The 21,342-nt window shown below is 56.4% G+C and overlaps 1 protein-coding gene and 1 long non-coding RNA gene across 6 annotated transcripts in view; one reads left to right on the top strand and one right to left on the bottom strand.

Moving 5' to 3' along the window:
• Positions 1-14,203, top strand: part of MAU2 (MAU2 sister chromatid cohesion factor) — a 27,093-nt gene extending 12,890 nt beyond the window's left edge. Inside the window, exons 8-19 of one of the 5 annotated variants that reach the window (XM_045778443.2) lie at positions 656-802; positions 889-979; positions 2,167-2,270; positions 2,847-2,924; positions 3,212-3,277; positions 5,209-5,292; positions 6,644-6,693; positions 6,885-6,962; positions 7,164-7,275; positions 9,890-9,980; positions 10,795-10,922; positions 11,303-14,203. In XM_045778443.2, the coding sequence (XP_045634399.1) occupies positions 656-802; positions 889-979; positions 2,167-2,270; positions 2,847-2,924; positions 3,212-3,277; positions 5,209-5,292; positions 6,644-6,693; positions 6,885-6,962; positions 7,164-7,275; positions 9,890-9,980; positions 10,795-10,922; positions 11,303-11,377 (1,104 nt within the window). In that variant the 3' untranslated portion in view covers positions 11,378-14,203. Of the gene's footprint in view, positions 1-655; positions 803-888; positions 980-2,166; positions 2,365-2,846; positions 2,925-3,211; positions 5,300-6,643; positions 6,694-6,884; positions 6,963-7,163; positions 7,276-9,889; positions 9,981-10,794; positions 10,923-11,302 lie in introns of those variants that run through there. The other 4 variants (XM_045778442.2, XR_006776298.2, XR_006776296.2 and 1 more) reach the window with 4 other exon arrangements.
• On the bottom strand, positions 13,258-21,342 carry LOC148108952 (uncharacterized). The gene is made up of 2 exons (XR_015726694.1): positions 19,209-21,342; positions 13,258-17,931 (listed from the first exon to the last, which is right to left on the bottom strand). It is a non-coding gene; the product is annotated as an uncharacterized LOC148108952 (long non-coding RNA).

Genomic DNA, 21,342 nt, shown 5'->3' with positions numbered 1-21,342 from the left:
CTGGTGACCAACCACAGGCAGGACCTTCTGGTGTGCTGGGAGGCCGCAGGTAGAGCCTGGTGGCCGTCTCATTGGTCAGGGGCTTCCTCTGTTCCCCCACTTGCACCCAGCTATGCCTTTTGGGCCAAACACCACACTCAGCACATGGGAGTATACAGCAGACTCTCATGGGGTGCTGATGGCTATGGAGATGGCCTGTGGGGGCCTTGGACAGGGCTTCCAGTGCAGAGAGGCCAGTCTGTACAAGCCATGGAGCCTGCAGGACCCCCAGGGGGCCACTTCCCCCCCCCCCCCCAGGATAACCAGCTGCTCCAGCCCTACCTTCCTCTCCGGGGGTTACTGTGGGAGAGAAGGAAGGTGGCTTGAGCAGGGTCTTTGAACAGGCTTCTCTCATGGCTTGGTATTGGGCCCCAAACTGGGTGGTGGCCAAGCCTCAATCCCACAGACGACCTCCCTGGCCCAGCCCTGCACCCTGAGAGCTGGCTGACCCATCAGGGGGTGGGCCTCCTGCAGGTGGTAAGCAGAGCAGCAACTCCTGGGAGGAAGGGGCAGAGAGGTAGCTCCAGCCACCACCATGGGGGCCTCCTGTCCTCGGGCCTGGCACGCCATGGTAGCAGACAGGCCCTCAGGTGCTGGGTGCCCCTCCGCCCTCCAGGTGAAGAGCGTGAAGCCATGCTTGAAGCAGCTGCAACAGTGCATCCAGACCATCTCCACGCTGCACGACGACGAGATCCTGCCCAGCAACCCCGCCGACCTCTTCCACTGGCTGCCCAAGGAGCACATGTGTGTGCTCGTCTACCTGGTGAGTCTCTGGGGCACTGGGGCCTTGGTGGCTCCAGCGCGGAGAAGAGGGTCACAGTGACCACCGCTGTCTGGTCTTGTCGCCAGGTGACCGTGATGCACTCCATGCAGGCTGGCTACCTGGAGAAAGCGCAGAAGTACACAGACAAAGCCCTCATGCAGCTGGAGAAGCTCAAGAGTAAGACTCTCCAGGGCTGGGTCGGGCTCTACTTGGCAGGTTGCGTCGCCACAGCGCCCCCTGGTGGGTGGCCTGAGTGCCCCCTCTTGTGCTGGTTGGAAGAACCCAGAATGACAGCGGCCCTGAGCAGTCACCATGAGTCCCTGCCCCGTGGGTCTTGTTAACCCAGTTGGAAGATGGGGGCAGTCTGGGTTTGGGGCAGAGCAGGCCAAGCCTAGGCTTGATCCTTGATCCCTGGCCAGAGAAGGGGGGGCTTGTGCCATCTCTGTCCTACCCCCCCACTGCTCAAGATGTCTATGAGGGTTAGTGGGTCCCAAGTGGGGCCTGTTGGGACAGCAGTGCTCAGTTGAAAGAGACGGTGGCTGCTTTTGCTGTCTGTTCTTACTGTTGTGACATGGACCTCGCTGGGTGAGGCTGGGATTGAAACTCAGATCTCCCTGACCAACACTAGGTCCTCTGGAGGTCGTGGGTTCTTCCTGGATGGTCATCTAATCCATCCTGTGGGACCGGGACCTTTGACTCGTAGGAACCCAGAGCCGCACGTGTCCCTGGGTGGCTCGGCACCCCTGTTAATCTGTTCCGTCTGCTTCCTGTGTCCTTATCAGTGCTGCTGGGGGAGAAGCCTTCAGAACTGGAGAACCAAAGCCGACAGGGATGGCGGTTCTTTCCCTCCAGATGAGCTGGGAAAGGGCTGTGGGTGCCGTCTGGCTCCAGTGTGAGGACAGCCTCTCAGGAAGCCAAGAGCTGGGTTCCCTCACTGCTGCCTGAGGCCTGTTGCACAATTTCACTCTCCTGGGCTACTGCAACATTTCTAGAACCCACTGTGTGCTGAGTGCTCTGGAGCACTCCCCTGGGTCACAGTGGAGTGAGGATGGAAGACATACCTCTCCAGGGATTTCTTATTCTTAGAATGCTCTGGTCACTAAAACCTGGCTCTGAGCCTGTCCCCCCCCCCCCCCGATAGGGAGATGAATCCCCTCACTCTGGGGTGCACTGGGCGCTGAGAGAGGTGACAGCTGGTGCTGAGCTGGTGCCCAGCAGAGCAGATGGGCTCAGACCTGGTAGCCAAGGGGCCAGTGTGAGGGGAGGTGGGAGGATGCAAAGTCCCGAGGAGGCTCTGTGTCCATCTCTTAGGGTCTCTTCTCCAGCTGCCCCTTGAGTGCTCACCCCCCACCTCTCGCCCCCAGTGCTTGACTGCAGCCCTATCCTGTCCTCCTTCCAAGTGATCCTGCTTGAGCACATCATCATGTGTAGGCTTGTCACAGGACACAAGGCCACCGCGCTGCAGGAGGTAATGCTGCCAGAGGCCACGCGCATGGGTGGGAAAGCTGTTGGAGTCTGCCGGGTCTCAGAAGTCGTCACATGGGAGAGTGTAAATTTGCCCGGTGTGTGTCAGCAGAACATCCGATCTTGTCATTTCACTATACTTTGTTAGTTCGTGACCCCGATGGACATAACAGAAATCAGTGGCCATTTCCCCAAAAGTTTGCATGCCCAAGGAACACAGGGCCTGAGGAATTGGGGTCCCCTGACAGTGATCCTAGCATTCCTCCTGCCCCAACCCATAATCTCTGATGTTTACCTTCCTGAGGGGGGTGTGGGGGCCCTGAGTAGGGGGAAGGTGCTGTACGGTTGAGACACATGTTAGAGAGGGAGGATGAAGTGGGGGTTGTGGACAGGGGTCATCATTCTCAGGGAGGTCAGGGCTGCACTTGGCCCTCACGACAGACGCATTTGCTGGGACTTTGTGGCCCAGGGAAGGTAGGATTTGGGCACACCTGTCAGCTTTGGGGTCTCCGGAGTGCTGCTGGGACACCAGGTGCCATGTTGGAGGCCTTGTGATGGTGAGCATGCTGTTTCCTGGCAGATCTCCCAGGTCTGCCAGCTGTGCCAGCAGTCCCCCCGGCTCTTCTCCAACCACGCGGCACAGCTGCACACGCTGCTGGTGAGTGCCCGGGGCTGCCCGCCCCCAGCCCCCTTCCCCCTTCCAGGGAGGAGTCCCGTGACCGCTGCCCCAGGCAGGATCCAGAATGTTCTGGTGGGCTGTGTTCTGATAAGCATCTTAAGTCTCAGTGGAGTTGGGTTCCGGGAGGAGGGGATAATTTTGCAGGCATCTTCCTGCCCCTCTGCTGGAGTAAAGTGCAGAGGAAGCTGGCTCAGCCGTCACTAGTTGAGCCACGTGCCCCTGGGTGAACTGCGTGGCTTCAGGCCCTCCATGCCTTCTTCTTCCAGGGCCTGTACTGCGTCTCTGTCAACTGCATGGACAATGCAGAAGCCCAGTTCACCACAGCCCTGCGGGTAAGGTGCCGGCCCTCACTCCAAGGGGCGGGCGGTGCTTCTCAGTGAGGAGTCAGGCGTGGTCTCTGAGGAGGACAACCCCGGCACAAAACTGTGCACAGTGGGTGACTGCCGCGTTCAGCCTGACGCCAGCCATGACAGTGACGTGCTGTTTATCCAGGGCTTTCCACGTCAAGGCCAGCGCTGGGAGCACAGTAGGACAAGGGATAGCTGTGGGCAGGGAGGCTTTCGGCCAGCCTGGGGTGGGGCGAACCTGGAGGGCAGCCATCAGGGAGAGCCCAGTGCCCACTGGTACCGGGGCCCCTTCAGCCTCTTTCACTCCTAATTCCCAGCCTTCCTGATGACCTGCCAGGTTGGTGTTGGCTCCTGTCACAGCTGAAGATGCAGAGTCACTCAGCAGGGCTCAGGGGCTCCCTGGAGCCACCCCCATGGCAGTACTGGGTCTGCCCTCACCCTGTGACAGCCTGGTTGTTCTAGGGGTCATGAAGGAGCTGTGCTGGGGCAACGTCCTCACCTCAGGATCGCAACAGGCCCTGGGAGAAAGCTGGTGCCACATCCTCCTGGACGGGCCATCCCGGCCGGAGTTGGTAGCCCAGTGCCAGGTCCCCGTTCTGCCTGTCCTGTTCCAGGACCAGATAGGCACATCCCCACCTTGGCCTCAGTGTCCTCACAGGAAAAGGAGGCTGGCAACACCTTCTCCCCAGGGGTCCTGAGGAGGCCCCAGGCAGAGGTATAGGGGCGTGGGGGGTGCTGCGTGCACCCTGTCAGACAAGGAGTTCTTCTCTGTCCCTCGTGCCAGTCTCCAGATCTCTTTGCTCCTGGGGCTAGGCTCAGTGGCATCACTGCTCCTCTGAGATGCTCCGTGTGGCTCTGGCTGCTGCCAGCTCTGCCACTGGTCTTGGCAATGTGCAGGAGCCTCTGGCAGCGTGCCCACCCCCATGGCCTTCTGAGCCTTTCCGTCCATGCCCACTCCCCGGGGCCCTGGGCAGCTTGCACTGCCAGCCGCAGTGGTACCGGGACACCCACACCCTGCCGCCCTGCTCCCTGCAGTTACCCGTGGCCATGTGCCTCCCCATCTCAACGTCCCACAAGGCGCTGCTGCTGCTTTGATGGTGTGCGCCTCGGGGGAGTCCACACAGCACTCCTACAGGCCACGTGGGAAGTGGTGCAGCCAGGATACACACTCAACCCCCTGGCCCCAGACACGTGCTCTTCCTGTGGTCCTACAACAAACAAACCAGAGCGTGATGCTCACATCGGAAGACTTCCTGGGCCCCCTGGCACATAACGGGGGCCTGTGGGTGGGGGCTGCATTTCCTCGGCAGCCTCAGCCTCCTGCACAGCTGTGTTCACTCAGCCCCACCGGGAGCCAGGATCTGGGTGCTGCTCGGACTGCTCAGATTGGTCCCTCTCTCGACCATTCTTATTTCCCAAGAACTGAGGACAACGGTCCATCCGTCAGCAGCCGTCAGCAGCATCTCCGGTGTCCTACAGCCTCAGTTACCCTCCTGGCGGTGTCCTCCCCAGGACCAGCGCATGCCTCTGCTGTGTCAGCCCACCCTGGGGCCCCAGGGGTCACTGGTTGTGGTGTGGAGGGAGGGGCTGTCTGGGTCTCAGTCTTGAGAAACAAGCAGAAAATAGACTGAAGTGCAGTGCGTTCTCAGGGCAGGATCAGGGGCGGCTGGTTTTCCTTTTCTCTGTTTCCTGTTTCTCCTAATGTGGATGACGGCTTTATAGTAAGGAGAACTAACAGCTCCATGCTCCTGGGGTTCATGAGGCAGGCGAGGAGATCTGTCTGAAATGAAAAAAGAAAGAAAGGGATTCCAGATTACCTGCCGTGGAGGATTGGGCGGCTCCTGTGCCACTCGGTGGCCCTAGTGTGAGGGGCTGTGCCCAGCCTGGCCCTCTAATGCCCGTGTGTCCTGTTCTAGCTCACCAACCACCAGGAGCTGTGGGCCTTCATCGTGACCAATCTGGCGAGTGTGTATATACGGGAAGGAAATAGACACCAAGAGGTAGTAGGTGACATGCTTCATGTTTGGTATCTTTTCAACTCTTATTTGGGGGCGGTGGGGTTGGGGTGGTCCTGGGCATCAGCAAATCTCAGCAGCTCCAGGGTTTCACCCTCTAAGAGGCGGCACCGTCTCACCCAGAGTTGCAGGCATGGCTGGGACAGACCAATCTAGGACATGAACATTCCCTAGTTAAATAACACTTCTCCCTGTTAAAAATGAGCCAGGCTTTATTGAATTGCACAGAAAAAAATCAGTTTCTCCTACCCTGACTTGTCTGTTCTAGAATGTCAGTGAGGCCTCATGGCTCACTTCTGAGGAGCAGCAGCTCAGGCAGCCATTTGCACTGTGCTCCTAGGTTGTCTAAGACCCAACCTCATAAGGGTTAGGGGGCTCTCAGGGCTTGCCCTTATAGGATAAGTGCCTTCACACCGGTTCCCCCTGCAACCCTCAATCCTGCGATTCCCTTTAGCCCTGGGGTCCCCCCTCAGCCCTAGGATTACCCTCTTCCAGCCCTGGCCTCCTGCCTCCGGAGTATCTGAGATTTAGTTACTTTTCCATCTCCACGGCTTTCATTTTATCTTTAGTCTATAAGAAGGTTAGTTCCAGGGAGCAGAAAGCCCAGCCGCGTCTGCTCCAGCAGTTAGGAAGCAATGGGCAGGGTCATCATCGGGCTAGGAGTGGGCTCCATGGGTCACACTTGGTGGGTCATGGGAGAGCTCGGCTTCCCTGTGTCTTTGCTCTCCTGGTGTCTGCCTCCTGGAGGTGCTGTGGGAACACTGGAAGCAGCTTCAGCTCACTTCAGTCATGTCCTCTACCCCTCCCTCCTCGTCAGCCAGAGGAGACCTAGAACATCAGTCACATGGCTGCCTATCAGAGCCTCCCAGGATCCCTGCACCTCCAGAGAAACCCCACCCCCAGCCCACAAGACTTGTGGGCCAGTCTTCCCACCTCGGTCCCCCACACTGGGCCCCTCTGACCATACAAAGGCTGAGACTGAGCCACTGCCCTGACCGGCCAGCCCCCTCATCTGACCTGGGGCAGGCTGAGGGTGTGAGGACTCCAATCCTAACCCTTCACACTGGAGGCCGTGATTCCCGTCGTGGGGTGGGGGTGGGGACGAAGAAGTAAACAGCCATGTGCAGTCTCCTGTAGTGCCCTCACCTGTCCTCGCAGGTCCTGACCCTGCTCCCCACTCAGGTTACTCAGGCATGGGATTCGGCGTGAGGGCACTATGCTCTCAGGTTGGGTTAGGAAAATGCAAGCAGCCCTAGTCAATTTAGTGACATATTTGAGGCTGAATTTTCTCATGTTTCAAAATGCAGAATGATCCTAACTGACATTTCTGCCACAGCTATACAGTTTGTTGGAAAGGATCAATCCAGACCATAGCTTCCCTGTCAGGTAGGTGGCCTGAGTGGGGGGTCCCCTTGACCTATTGGCTTACACTTTCTCCGCTCTTGGGATGGTGCTTTCCTGGTGGGACCCAACTGCCCTGTGTATCCGATGCCTCTCGCCCCCTCTGCCCACTCCTCTTTGGAAACCTGCTGCGCTCACAAAAACCCCACTAAGTGTGCCCTCATCTCTCCTGTCAGCTCACACTGCCTGCGAGCAGCAGCTTTCTACGTGCGCGGGCTGTTCTCCTTCTTCCAGGGACGCTACAATGAGGCCAAGTGAGTACAGGGAGAAGACGGGTTGCCCCCTGCCTGGCATCTCCTGGGCTGGCTCTCTGGGTGGTTTTTGCTTCCTGACGGCATGTGCCAAGGGCCTCTGTCCCCAAAACAAGTGGGCTCTGCTCAGGGCCTAGAGGTGGCTGCAGCCTCTTCCTACCGATAAGGCGTCCCGATGGGCCTTCAGCATCTGTTTTCACATAGGCGATTTCTTCGAGAAACTCTGAAGATGTCCAACGCAGAGGACCTGAACCGTCTCACAGCCTGCTCCCTTGTGCTCCTGGGCCATATCTTCTATGTGTTGGGGAACCACAGAGTAAGTGCCCGGGGCTGGGCTGAGAGGCAGGGGGCCAGAATGGGGCTTGGGACTACCACCTAGCAGCACTTTGCATCCTTTGCCCCTCAGTGGTCTTACCTCAGGAAGCTCTCCACTCCCCACTCCATGGGGCGCCTCAGTGAGGCTCAGGCTGGGGCGGGGTGGGGGGGTGGCAGGGCTGGGGGAGCTTTGGATCCTGGAGTGTGGGTCTGTGTGGCAGATGGGCCCAGTGCCGGCTGCAGGCAGTGGTCAGGCAGAGTTCCACAGGCTGTCCAGAGCTGTCCAGAGCTAGCAGGGCTGAAGGCAGCTCCCCTTTCTGTGTGCTAATACCTGAGGGAGGAGAGGTGTGTCCTCTCAGCCAGATCCCTTGAGCTCTATTTTGCCCAGCACACAGTGTCGTCCTCAGGGCATGCCATGTTTTCACCCTTACCTAGAATGGCCCCCTGGGGCTGGTCCCCAGTGGGATCAGCCAACTCCAAGTCTCCGAGTCAGATGGGGAATCTGGGGTGTGCTCTTAACCTGCTCGCCTGCTCTTACCTATCAACCTGTCGAGGCTGTTAATTTTTTTAAGGTAGTGTTTGTTCATATTATATAATATGGTATGTTCGTTGTAGAAAGCGTGAGAAACAGAAGAGAAAATGGTTGCATGTGTTCTGGCTCTTTCCAGTACCTGTCTCTGCCTACGCGTAGGTTTTGTTTTTCGGGCCGTTCTATGATTTGATATCTTGTCTTTCTCCGCACCACTGGGTGAGAGTTTTCTTCGGTGGCAGCAAGAATTGTGAAGCAGCATACGCTTCATAGGTCGGCCAGCCTCACTTCAGCTAACACGGGGTACATGTCTTGGCCCGGAGAGTTTTATCTGTCAAACCCTAGGGCTTCCTAAGAGTGAGCATTTTTGACGACCTTGGCACGTCCCCCTCCCCATAGTCCTATGACAGGCATTTGCTGTGGCCAGCGGGCCCTGCAGTTCACGTCCTGGTGGCAGGGCCTGAACACTGGGACATCACCACCTGTAAAGGAAGAGGAAGCGCTTGGGTTCGTTCTGTCACCCTATTCCTCAGCCTCTGAGCACACTGGCCTCGCCGTGTGTCTGGAGGCCGGATGGGAACCACGGGCTCCGCGTGAGGCTCTGCCGAGTGTGGGCGGCCCGCCTCGTGTCTTGGTGTGGTGGATGTGATTACCCCGTTTTCCAGCTGGGGAGATTAAGGTCACAGAGCCCCAAACTGCAGACCCAGGCTTAGAACCACACCTCACTGGCTCTCTTGTCTAGTAGTCTCCAGAAGCCACCTTGCGTGGGACAGGGTAAGCAAAGCAGCTTTTCGGCTGCAGCTCTGGTTCAGGTTTGGGCCGATCCCGGGGCATCTTACAGAACTTATTTAGGGACTTCCACTGCTCCCTGTGTGCTGCCCGCAGACCCGAGCCTGGCCTCAAGCGGCTCCAGGTCTGAGGGAGACACAGCCAGCTCTGCCCCGAGCCTGCCGGGGTGGCGTGTCCGCAGGCCTCATGAGTCCGTGAGCAGCCTCACACGGATACCTCTCAAGAGTCACACATCTTCGTACCCAATCCTGTGGGGCCACAAGCTGGCACGGGGAGCCTTGCCTAGGAAAGCCAAGGGACACTCTCCTGGCAGCTTCCAAACAGAGGCCCAACCCCAGGCCTCAAGGAGAAGAGTAGGTTTACGTGTTCTGTTGTGCATTCTGAGGTCTTGGAAAGACTTTATTCAATTCTGAAAAGCTTTGAGACCCACCTAGAGCTCATCTTTGAGGTGCCAGCCAGGGGGCAGCGTGAAGTCATTGGGCTTTTGTGTTTTTGACACAATCCTGCCAGTGTTGAGGCTAGGCCTCAGGAGTTGGTTTTGATGATTTGTAAATCTCTTGGCTACGTGGCAGGTATCTGCCAGGGGCTGCCATGTAGGGAGTTCTCCCGTGTCGCCTTGAATCCTGAATCCAGGCCAGCAAAGCTTGTGGTCCCTAGGTTGAGCAGGGTCGGTGCAGTGCTGCCAGTCATCATGGGTTTAGGGGTGGGTGTTGAGGGCCCCCGCCTGCTCTCAGTACCTCCTAGGCGTTGAGGGGCGCGGCGCTGTGCAGTCACAGTCAGGGTTGGAGAGTTGACATGCCCTGGTGTCCCACAGCCCACATGTCAGGTAGCCTGCCACGAGAGTGGCCTTGTATGTCGAAGAGACACCTCCCTTCCTCTTTGCTCTATCCATTCAGCCCTCCTCAACCCTGCCAGGGCAGACTTCTGCTTCCTCCCAGGCCCTGGGACCTCTGAATGTGCATTGCTAATCGGCTCCTGATCTGGGTGCAGAGCTGACTACCACCAGTGCCTTTTGCTCTGGTTAGAGACAAAGGCGTGTAGACTTGTCCGTAGCCAGCAGCGCCCCGATGGGGAGGTAATGCGGAGCTGAAGAGTGGGGCAGTTTATTTTCTCCTGAGGCAGGTGAAGAGTACATCAGAGGAGGTCATTTGAGATGGGCTCTGAAGCAGGAGTAGGAGCCTTCCAGGCAGCAGGAGGAGGGCACAGTCTGGGCTGGGTGTTTGCGGGTGGGGTCCTGGGCTGGCGCCACTGCTGGCCCCAGCCCCCACTCCCTTCCCTGGCTGCTCTCGGTCAACAGGAGAGTAACAACATGGTGGTGCCCGCCATGCAGCTGGCCAGCAAGATCCCGGACATGTCAGTGCAGCTGTGGTCCTCGGCCCTGCTGAGAGGTGAGTGCGGCAGCCAGCCCTTCCCAGAGCCCAGGCCTAGGAGATCGCAGGTAAGCCCTGGTTAGCCCGTGCTCAGACTTGGCCTCTCCCCGCCACTGTCGCAGTGCTAGCACGTGCTCAGGCTCCGCAGCAGGCCCTGTTTGGGGGCAGTGGGCACTAGGCTCACTCATGACATCGGCGCCACATAGGATCGGCAAGCCCTAGCCCTCACCCTCGGTTGCCTTCTCCCTAAATGGCCGCGGCCATCGTCCCTGTGGGCGGTACTGGCCAGGATGCTCCGGGTGCCCGCTAGGCTCTCAGCAGGCGTCGGTGTTGTTACTGCCCCTCCCCTGTTCAGCCGGCGCTACTACAGTGCAGAGTCTCACCGAGGGCCTTGGGGAAGAGGCAGAGGGCAGGCTGCTCCCCTCTGCAGTGGGCTTTGTGGGTCCATTCGGTCCTTCTGCCTCAGGAGTGGGTGTCGGACGCCCTGCTCTAGTGAGTTCCCGTGTGCCCGGGGATTGGCCAGGACCTCCCCGGGAGGGCCAGTGTCCACAGGGAGCCCTGAGGGCTTTCCCTGCCAGCTGACCCTTGTGTTGGCCACACTGCTCACCCACCTTCAAGAATGTGACTCAGGAGCTCGGGAGGGTATGTGTGAGGGCTGCTGGCAGGTGGGCTTTGCTGACGCTGAGACAGGCAGGGCTCAGGGCAGGTGACGTGCCAGATATACAGGAGCTCACAGGTAGAGTGGGGTTTGACCTTAGGGCTCTACCCGTGTCCAAGGGGAGGACATGGGGCCGGGCAAGGTGGATCCACCCTGTGTGTGTCCCACCCTTAGACCTGAACAAGGCCTGCGGGAATGCCATGGACGCCCACGAAGCCGCCCAGATGCACCAGAACTTCTCGCAGCAGCTGCTCCAGGACCATATTGAGGCCTGCAGTCTCCCTGAACACAACCTCATCACGGTATAGGCACTGGGTTTGGGGAGGTAAAGTGGGGGGCTGGTTGACTCCTCAGGGCCTGCTCACTTGGCTTGCAGTCCCCAGGGGGCATGTGCCCTGAAAGGGGTTATACACACTTGGCTGCCATCTCCCTGCATGTCTCCAGCAATCCGTAACTCAGCCTGGCCTCAGGAGCCCCCTCAGATGGGGGAGGTGGTGTCAGTCCCTAAGTGGGTGATACACGGTGCTTCCCAGGGGCCGCGCTGACTCAGGCGTGGAGGACAAAGGGCCCTGGCTGGGCAGGCAGCCTGAAAAGAGCAGCAGTCCAGGGCAGACACGTGGCCCGGCACACCTCTGCTCCTTCCTAGGAAGGACCTCACCTGTGTGTTCTCTCCCCTCTGCAGTGGACGGATGGCCCACCCCCCGTGCAGTTCCAAGCTCAGAATGGACCCAATACAAGCCTGGCCAGCCTCCTGTGAGGCTCCTGAAGGGAGCCGCCCAGCTTCTTGGGGCCTCTGTGGGGCCCGGTGTGTCCCCGACTTCCATCCAGACGGCACTTGAGCTTTCCTGGGAGGTGTGCTGGAGTGGGTGTCCCCAGGCTTCTTTTCTGACTGTCTCCAGAGCTTCCAAGTCCCTGGGGAGTGTGCAGGGCTGATTCCGCCCTCCCAGGAAGGGCTGGCCAGCCATTCCCACCATGTAACAAGACCCCCAGTGCTGAGGCTTGCAGGTGGGATATTGGAGCCAACTTTCCAGAGCCATCCTTTAAAGTGGACTTGAATTGCCAGTTCTGCTTCCACGTCTGAGTCACGCCTTCAAGGGAGCGTGTCTGGGCGGGGAGTGGGGTGCCAGTTGCCAGGGTGGGTGGTACCGCTGGTACATTGCCACATGACTTCCATCGCCTGGGCCTCCGTGCCTGGCTGGAGTGTTTCCTCTGCTCACAGCAGCTTCCAGAGCCCAGAGGCAAAATGCCAGTTTCTGCCCCAGAATTGGAGGGAAGAAGTGATGGCGCGTGTCAGGGACAAAAATGCACATCCCACCATACCACTTTCCCCAGCTTGCCTTTCTGTCCAGGGTCCCCCCCATCTGACACCCAGGGTCTCTGGTCATGAACCCTGGGGGACCTAGGAACTCGGCTTCCAAACATCTGCACCTTGACTGGATTCAGTGTCCAGCCATGGAGGTGCACGTTCTTGTAGAGACGGGTGTGCGTGTGTGTGCATGCGTGTGCGGATTCACGGAGCTGGGGCTGGGGGCTGAGACTCTGTGTTCGCGTCTGCCGCCTTCCCCCCATCAGCATCCATACTGCTGGGCAGGAAGCAGAGGTGAAGGGAGGGGACCCTCCTCAGCCCAACTCAGGGTGCCTGAATGAAGAAGGGGCTTGCTTCCTGGCGGCTCCCTGGCCGCCTCGGCAGAGGACGTTCGCAGATGCCTGGCCCCTCACGCTGCTCTCAGGAGGGAGGATGAGGAGACCTACCTGCCTTGGGTCTTGGGACAGCGTTGAAAGCTCTTCCTGAGCTGGACCCCAGGGGGCTCTGCCAGGCTCAGACAACCGTGCTCGGTTCTGTGCTCCTCTCGGGTAGTTGAGGAGGTGCCCCAGCGGTGATGGTGGCATTGGGGGCAGTTGAGGTAGCCACCTCCTCTGGCTTCCAGTGCCTGGGAGCGTCTCCCCACAGAGGAGTGGTGAGTGGTCTTGCTAGTCAGGGTGGCTTGTTAGTTTGCATCTTGTTACCCTTACACTGTGAGGGCTGCTTCTCAAAGCCTCAGTGTCTGACAGAAGGAACACTGGGATCACTCAGGTCAGCTGCTCAGGCCCTGAGGCCTGAGTGTGCCTTAGCCACAAGCAGGGCTGTCAGCAGACCTCCCTGCGCAGGGCCGCTGCCCTTACCAGGCCAGCGTCGGGCCCCTGCTGCCCACTGGGGGCCAGCGACAGGCGTGCAAAGCGAGCTGCTGATTGGAGGCATGGGCTGGCCAGGGCTTGTCCGAAGAGGACTCACCATCTGTGTGGCATCCTGGGTCACCCAGAAGAGCCTAGCACTGTCCCGTGCTACTCAAGGCCACCTTCTTGGCTGACCCCCCTGGGCCCGTGAGGCCTACAGAAGAGGGTGTGACATGTGGCCACAAGCTGCCCTGTCCTGTCTTCCTCCCCCTCAAGGGTATCCCCTAGGCCCTCCCCTCCACCCGTGGGACAGAGCCCCCCTCTTGCCGCAGGCTGCCCCTATTGGCCTAGACCCCGCACTGTCTGACCTCTCCAGACCCTCATTACTTCAATCACGCTGTACATCAGGTTTGTCTCTGCATATTTATTTAAACCTTTCTTTGCTTCTAGGGCATTTTTTATGTAGAGCAGTTGAAATAAGAACCTCAAAACTTAACATCTGCCCTGATGTTAAAGTGCTTTTAGTGACCACTCTGTTATCTATGTTCATGTAAAGTTAAGGATAAGTTTTTATGTTTACAGCTAAAAATTCAGTACTCAATATTTAATATTCCACTCTAGCTTTATGGAAGCCAAACTGCGAGTACATGCGTTTCTGCATGTGCAAGCTTTGAACCTCCCCTTCACCGTAGCATCTTCTGGTTACATAAAGCTGTCATAAGTACCTTCCTGTGAGTCCAAATTGAGTGCCTCACAGTTTCTCACTCAATCATAAGAACTTAAGACAGGCAGCAGGTGAGCCCCCAGGGAGACCTCACACAGTGTCGTAACTAGGTGTTCAGGAAAAACAGAAGAGCTCCAAGCCCTTCAGCGTACAGCGGTGCAGGGAGCAGCAGAAGGATCCCTGTTGGCAGGTGAACGACCGAAAGCTAGTCTGACTCTCGTGTGTTCCTCCCGCCTCCTCCTGGGGTCCTCAGGACCTGTGAGTCTGGGGGACTGGGCCGGGAGACCCCGGGTTCTCTGGCCCACACACAGCCCGCTGTCTCCCCTGTGCCGGGAGTTTGCAGTCATCCGCGGGTGAAGCGAGGGTCCTCTCCCTGGGGTAAGCACTCCCCCACCCCACTTACTGGGAACACTGGCAAGGAAATCAGAAAAGGGCTGCCTGGTGCAGTGGGTAAATTTGTTGATTGCATTGTCTCTCTGTTTTGTTAAGGGTTTTTAATAAGTATGTTTGGCATAATGTCTTTTAATGGGTTTGTAATATCTTACGGTTTTAGCAGCCTGTAACTTCAGCTGGTGCTTTTAATCAGGAAAAAAATTTTTGTAAATACAAAACATTGTTTAAAAGACATAACCATAGAACATAGCTTCCCGTTTGTGGATTTCTTTTCCTATATATTCAGAGTAAAATAATTTGCAGGAGCCATCACTCGCTTTGTCTTTGTCGCATTGTCCGTTGTGTGCGCCGCTCCAGAGACGGCTCTTGCCCTCTCTCCAGGCCGGCGGGGCCACTCGGCAAGTGGGCATCGGGGAGTTCTGCGGACCCACTGGGTGCGAGGATACAGAGCCCCAGCCGCTGGCCTGGAGGACCAGGTGGGAACCTGAGTTTTGTCCTCTACTGATGATGTTCCTCCAGAACAGCCCCACCTGGAGGAGAGGGGACCCCTAAGACCTCAGACATTGGCCCACAGCGCCGCCTGTTCCTCCCTGGCTTCACCACAGACACATTTGCTTGCTCAGCTAGTTCCTATTTCCTGTGTCCTTAGAAAACACATCAGCCAGCCTCCACGTGCCTAGGGTTGTTTGGGGTTTTTTTTTTTTCTTCAATTTTTCTTTTCTTTTTGATGTGAAAGTCACATAAAATTAACCATTTAATGTGTACAATTCAGTGGCACTAAATACATTCACCATGTTGTACAGCCAGCACCTGTCTAGTTCCAGAACATTTTCATCACCTCAAAAGGAAACCGTGTCCCCATTAACTGTCAATCCCATTCCCCTTCTCCCCAGCCCCTGGCAGCCACTACTCTGCTTTCTGGCTCTGGATTTGCCTGTTGGGGGCATGTCATATAAATGGGATCATACATGTGGCCTTTTGTGTCTGGCTTCTTTCACTCGACATGACTTGAAAGTTCATTGACCTAGCATGAATCAGAATTTCATTCCTTAAAGCTGAATAATATTCCACTGTATAGATGGACCAGTTTGTTTATCCGTCCAGCCACTGATGGGCGTTTGGGTTGCTTCTTCCTGGTGGCTGTTGTGCGTAGTGCTGCTGTTGTGAATGTGCTCCCACACATTTTTGTTTAAACTGTGTTTTCAGTTCTGGGTTGTGCCTTGTTTTTGATGCGCAGGGATGGTGCCTGGCGGCCCCCCACACTATGTCAAGGCCCTTCTGTTGCTTTCATCACTGTGCCCCTTAATAACACCAAGGTGCTCTCAGCTGCTCACTCCTAGGGGCACGTCTGAGCTTTCCTTTGAGCCATGGTCCTGAGGCCGAACCACTGGGCACTGGGTGTATCAGTGATTCCACACAGCCTGCCGGGAAGGGCCTCCCCCAGCACAGTGATCCCACCAACCCCGTGTCGATGCCTGCCCCGCTCTGCGCCACACCCAACCACCCAGCCATGAATGGCTTTACCACTCGGGGCGGACTCTGCCTGCCCTATCGGCTTGGACATCGTTTTTCCCACCTCAAGTTTCACAGCCTTTCCACACGAATCACATCCTGAGCCCACCCAACCAGAGCACAGCCACAAATCCACCATGTGACAAGCCACCCACCAGCAGGCATGTGGCCACCAGCTGGGAGTGAATCACGTGTGACCAGTAAGCCAGTCCCGAGATGGCCACTGTTTCACAGGAAGTAGGCTCATTTGGGTGCTGCTGAACAATGCCCCGGTTGAATAAATCCGCAGTTCCCAGAGAATTTCCCACAAATTGCCAGATATTAATGAACAAAGAGTGGCTGTTGGAGTCATAGGTTTTGGGGAACGTCTCGGGTAAAGCCAAGCAGATTCCTTTCAGGAGGACTGGTCAGGACAAATGGACATGGTATGGAGAAGCTCTGCGGGGTCTGGGAAGTGGACGACGAACGCAGCCAGGAAGTAGTCACAGGATGGCGGGGGAGAGGGGGGAAACAGGAGTGGGCCTCGTAGAGGCCAGCGGGTGGCCAGGGCAGCTGGCCCAAGCACTGAGTGGCCAAGGCAGGGCTCGTTAGTTGTGCTACACACACACACACGCACACACACACACACATACCCCAATCCTTAGAATTCCTGCCTGTCACTCCACCCATTTCTGGCTATCTCCACTGCCCCTCCCCAAGTCACAGCCACATCTCCCGCCTGGATGTTGCCCAATCTCCTCCCTGAATGGTCCTGGAACACTCTGTGCTTGCTCCCACCTCTCCCCCTGCCAGGTCCACTCTCCCCGCGGCTGCTCCACTCAGCAGCCCAGCATCAGCCAGGAATGTCCTGGCCCAAGCCTGGCACATGTTGGCAGGTCCAGGGGACAGCCCAGGAGGAAGAGCACAGACAGTTCTGGCAGACACCACTGTGGACACCTGCCTATGTTGTCCGCAGGTGTCAGCACGCTGGGTCACCATGACTGGGTACGCCCCCCCCACCCGAAATGCCAACAGGACCCTGTTGTACTACAAGGGAGTGTGAACCTCACACCCCCAGGCCAATGGGTACTGGGGGGTTCTTGGAATTGAAAATGATCACGTGTGTACTGGCTTCCCCCTTTGGCCTAGCGGAGCCCGTTAGATTTACATTTCCCCACAAAGAAAGCCACTCAGGGAGAGGCAGGCAGCCTTGCCTCCGTGGGCCTGTCTGTCCGGCACCTGACATGCCTTCCTGGATTTGAACCACGTTGATGCAACCCCAGTCAGTTCGGAGTTGCCAAGTGGACACAAGAGGCTGAAGGGCTATTGGGATCAGAGGAGGGTGGGGTGTCCCCCTAGGTCAAGGGGCAGAGGTGGGGGGTGAGGGAGCTGGACTCTGAGGGCCACAGAGGCTCCACTTCCTCATCCCCCACCCTCTCCTGGGCAGCTGCTGGTCCCCAGGGAGCCAGGGAGGGGGAGGAGGAGGATGGCTGAAGAACTCAAAAGTTTATTTCACCCCCAGGTCATGCTCACATGGTGAGACTGCAATGCAATTGGTTGGGAAAAGGAAGGGAAGATTCATTTCTATGTGAATTTGATTTCCTTAGTACTTTGACATTTTGGGTACTTTTTTCAAGGACCTGAAAATAGTTAAAGGGACTATGACAGTAGCGCTTCATGAAAAATACAATACTCCCAGTGAATTACGACTGCTACAGTAAATGTCGTTTTTAAAACCATCGCATTCTCACACTGGATGAGGAGTTTGTGGGAGAGAGATCAGCACCATTTGCCCCATCCCTGTCGTAGATATTCTGGAAAGCTCTCTGAAACACAGCTCTCTAGAGAGGGGCCACTGTCAGCATGTGTTTGTTTTGTTTCGAGTGTCGTTTCTTTTTTTTTTTTTTTTTAAGATTTATTTATTTATTTATTTATTTGACTGAGGCAGCCAGCAAGAGAGGGAACACAAGCAGGGGGAGTGGGAGAGGAAGAAGCAGGCTCCCAGCTGAGGAGCCTGACGTGGGGCTCGATCCCATAACGCCAGGATCACTCCCCGAGCCGAAGGCAGACGCTTAACTGCTGTGCCACCCAGGCGCCCCTCGAGTGTCATTTCTAACCACGATTCCACACTAAGTGGGTCTGTGCAAAGGGAGTCGAGCCTCCACCTGCAGTTAGCCACACTCTGTCCGGAGGGAGCGTGTGGTCCTGAGGCAGTCCTGCTGCTATAGAGGTCTGCACACAAGTGCTCTCCTAAAGGGTTAAGTACAAAGTGCTCAGAAGTATGGCTTTGAACCGGAAGTGTATCTCCTACTCTGTCTTCATCTGCGTTTGTCACCAGTTGCTGTGGGCAGCTCGGCCTGCTCCATCCTCGGCCACCAGGGGGCGTGGCGGCTCGGGCAGTGTTCCACCAAGTTGGGCGGACCCGACCGGAGCCCAGCGCCTGGCTGGGAAAGATGGGCTGGAAGTTGCCAGTCCCCGTGTGGCCTGGCCTTGTCCTCATTTGCAGGCATGTGGAATAACCTTCACCGCAGAGTCTCTCAGTTCCTCTCCTGTATCACGTGGGATAGGAGATGCTGGTCTCCAGGCGTTAGGGTTACACCATTCCCTCCTTTACTTGCCAAACATTTATTTGGTGCCTACTGGGTGCTGAATTTGGGGACACAGCAGGAGCCATATCAGGCAAAGTCCCTGCCCTCAGGGAGAAGACATTTTACCAGGAGTCTGACAATGGGCCTCGAGTAGGAGTGAGCCATGCCCCACTTGTGAGATGAGAGCAGCACACTGTAGGATGGGAAACCAGAGATAGGTGGGGGACACTGTGACAGGACAGAGGGGAGACCTTCCTCAGCCAGCCGGTCAGAGCTGGATGATGTTTCAATTTCTGCTATCTAGACACCAAGACTGTCGGAAGGGGATGGACCAGCCCTGGTGTCTGGCTACTGAAGAGGATACTGGGTGGGCATTGGCGCTGCCAGCCCTCCGGTGGCATTCTGGAGGGCAGTGGCTGCCACACAACACCTTGAATACAGCTGATGCCTGGGTCATGTCCAGGAGGACACTGATGGGTGGGGAAAGTGGTTGAGCCCCCACTTCCAGAAGAGGGATCAAATCCCTGGATCCCCTCGGGTCCTTCTCCCACCACCACACACAGGCCAATATCCCAGAAACAAATTGGGGGTGAGGGTTGCGCAAACAGGGCTAAATGCGCACAGGGGTGGGGGTCAGACGGTGACGATAACAAAGATGGGGTCACTGACCCCCTGTATAATGTGGACTCCCAACAGCAGGTGACCAGGGGCCAGGGCACTCCTGACATCACCACAAACCAACCAGAGCAGATGCTCCTGAGCCAGGTCCCTGATCCGAGGACTCCTAACACCCTGCCCAGCAGCTACCACACCGTTTCCGGAGCCACCCCCTCCCCAGGAAAAGGGAATTCATCTCTTAAAGAAGTTCTTCCTGCCTCCAGAACGTTCCTCTGTCTTCTGGTGCCAACAGAAGGAAGTCCCAGCTGGGCCACACCCAAATCCTTCATTCACAGGATCTGTTTCTCTCTCAGCATCTAGTTCTCCTCAGACCCAAAAGCTTAAAGAGATTAGTTTTCAGGGATTATTTATCCCTCCCTGACTGTGTCCTGAAACGGCCATAGGCCACGCTTGTGGTTGGCCTCGCTGTAGGACAGCCTCATGCCTTGACTGCAGAGTGCAGGGCCGGTGGGCTTTGCACACAGAGACGCCACGGCGGTGTCCACTCAGTCCCTGTGATGGGAAGAGCAGCCCATGGCCCCATCATCTCTCTCTGGATTCTTCCAAACTTCACACCTTACCTTGGTACTCACAGCCGGTGAGGACAGTGGATGAGTGCTGCACGTGCCCCCTCCCTTCTCTTAACTCCCATGAAAAAGGCCAGAACCTAGATCCGTCTGAGAAACAGGATACATCATGATACACGTTTGTGGTGCAGGGAACACCAGAGGCATTTCAATCAATGTGACGCGGGCATTTGATAAGAATTGGGGCACCCAAAAGAATCACCGGTTCGTGGTCACAGTTTGGGGCCAAAGTGGACTTTTGAAGCTGGTTCATCTCTCTCTCCCAAGCCACACCAGATTCTAACCTTCACATTTGACCAGTTTCTCCAAAGGCACCAAGCTAAGGGGTCGTGTGATTACTCAAACCTGGACTGACTCCCAGTGGTGGGCTGGCACCTGCGAGATACTCTGACATTCTCGGATAGATTTATACTAAAGGACTATCTGTCATTGATCTGAAATTCAAATCTGACTGGGTGTCTTCTGTTTTCATTTGCTAGGTCTGGCCACCCTGGAGGCTCAATATTATCCTTGAATAAAGGAACATAGGCCCGCGATCAGATTGCTGGAAGATGACTGAGTCCAAATAAGGAATTTACCGGTGGGAAACAGAACTCATAGGGCTCCACGGTATGCTTCCTTCTTCCCATCAGAATAAAATCCCACCTCCTCCCAGGCCCAAAATGTCAGCCAGCCTCTCCCACCTCATCCCTGCTCACCAGTTTGCCAGGTGTTCTGTCCCGTACTTGGTGCTGGCACCCACTATTCCCCTCTGCCCAGAACGCTTGTTTCCAGCTGGACTCTGTAAGATTCAGGTCTCTGCTCAAATCCGCCTGCTTGCAAGCCCATGACTCCTGCCCTGGCCAGAGGCCTCTCCAGGCACTGTGTCACACCCTTGATTACTCTTTATCATCATCATCATCAGTAATTGAAATTACCTTGTTCATTTCTTTGTCAGTCTGTCCCTTCCCACTCGCCTTGCTCACCGCAGCATCCAGACACATGACCGCAGGCCTCTAAGTATCCATGGGTGACAACTCCAGTCAGGAACCTGGGCCCTGTCCTGAAACTCCTGCCACAGCACCATCTCCCCTATGCCGCAAGCTCCTGGCTCTCAGCATGACCTGGAGCAGGAATGAAGGTTGCCAAGACCAGGAAGTTCTTGGGACTTCTATACTTGTAAGAAAGTAAGTTAATCTTTAAATCTAAGCAAAAGTGATTCAGCATTTCCCAGCCCAGGACATGTAGAAATAAATACCCTTGCTCCAAGGATCCTAGCAACTTCCCCAGTGCAGGAGCTTCTAGGGCTTTCTATGGTGGACAGCAAGGTGCTTTGTTCTCAGGAACATTCTAGAGGCTGAAACCAAACTCCACAGGACAGTTCTGAATCACTCACTGGGGCTGGTGACTTGAATCTGTGGTGAGAAGCATCACCCACCAGACCACTTGCTTTCAATTTAAGAGATCGGAGCCCATGGGCTGACTGTCCCTCTCTGTGTGCACAAAATCAAAGCAGGCCTCATACATCTGTATACAGAATAGATCCCCTCTGGAGGGACGTGCGAAAGCCTGACATCACAGCCTGTGGGCGAGGAGACAGGAGGCCTGAAGTTCAGGCCGAGAAAGAGGTGCCTTCTCCCTGGTGTCTTTGCCCACTGCTCTGCCTCAGGGTGTCTGACCCTTATTAGGAGCTCATTAAACATTTGTGGCATAAATTAATATGCAAACAAATATGTGACCTTTTGAAAGATTAGAACAAAAAGAACAAAATGAGATGGAGGTACTAGGGCTCCCCTTTCATTCCAGGCCACCCTTGCAGTGCTTACCTGGTTCACCTGTCCACGGCCAGCCCCGTGCCGTCTCCAGGGGAGAAAGAGGAGAATCTGTGCTGATCAGGTCTGTTTCTACAGTTTTTATGTCTGGGGGAAAATCCATTTCTCCCGGCTCTCTTGCCTATGCTGCAGCAACAATCGAGGAGAAAATTCTCCTAAAGAACACCAGAGCCCTGGTGATCAGATGTGTCAGAGGCTGAGCAACAGGAAGGACAAGCCTGGCCCAGTCTGGGTGGAAGCCAAAGGCAGGGAGCCCTGGCGGCTGCTTCCCCGCAGACTGGCCCAAAGGTCTTGACATGGAGGACGGAAGCAGCTCA

Source organism: Ursus americanus, chromosome 14 (assembly GCF_024610735.1).
Source record: "Ursus americanus isolate L20-20 chromosome 14, mUrsAme1.1.p, whole genome shotgun sequence".
Classification (NCBI taxonomy): Eukaryota; Metazoa; Chordata; class Mammalia; order Carnivora; family Ursidae; genus Ursus; species Ursus americanus.
This window is presented reverse-complemented; position numbering and strand designations above follow the sequence as displayed.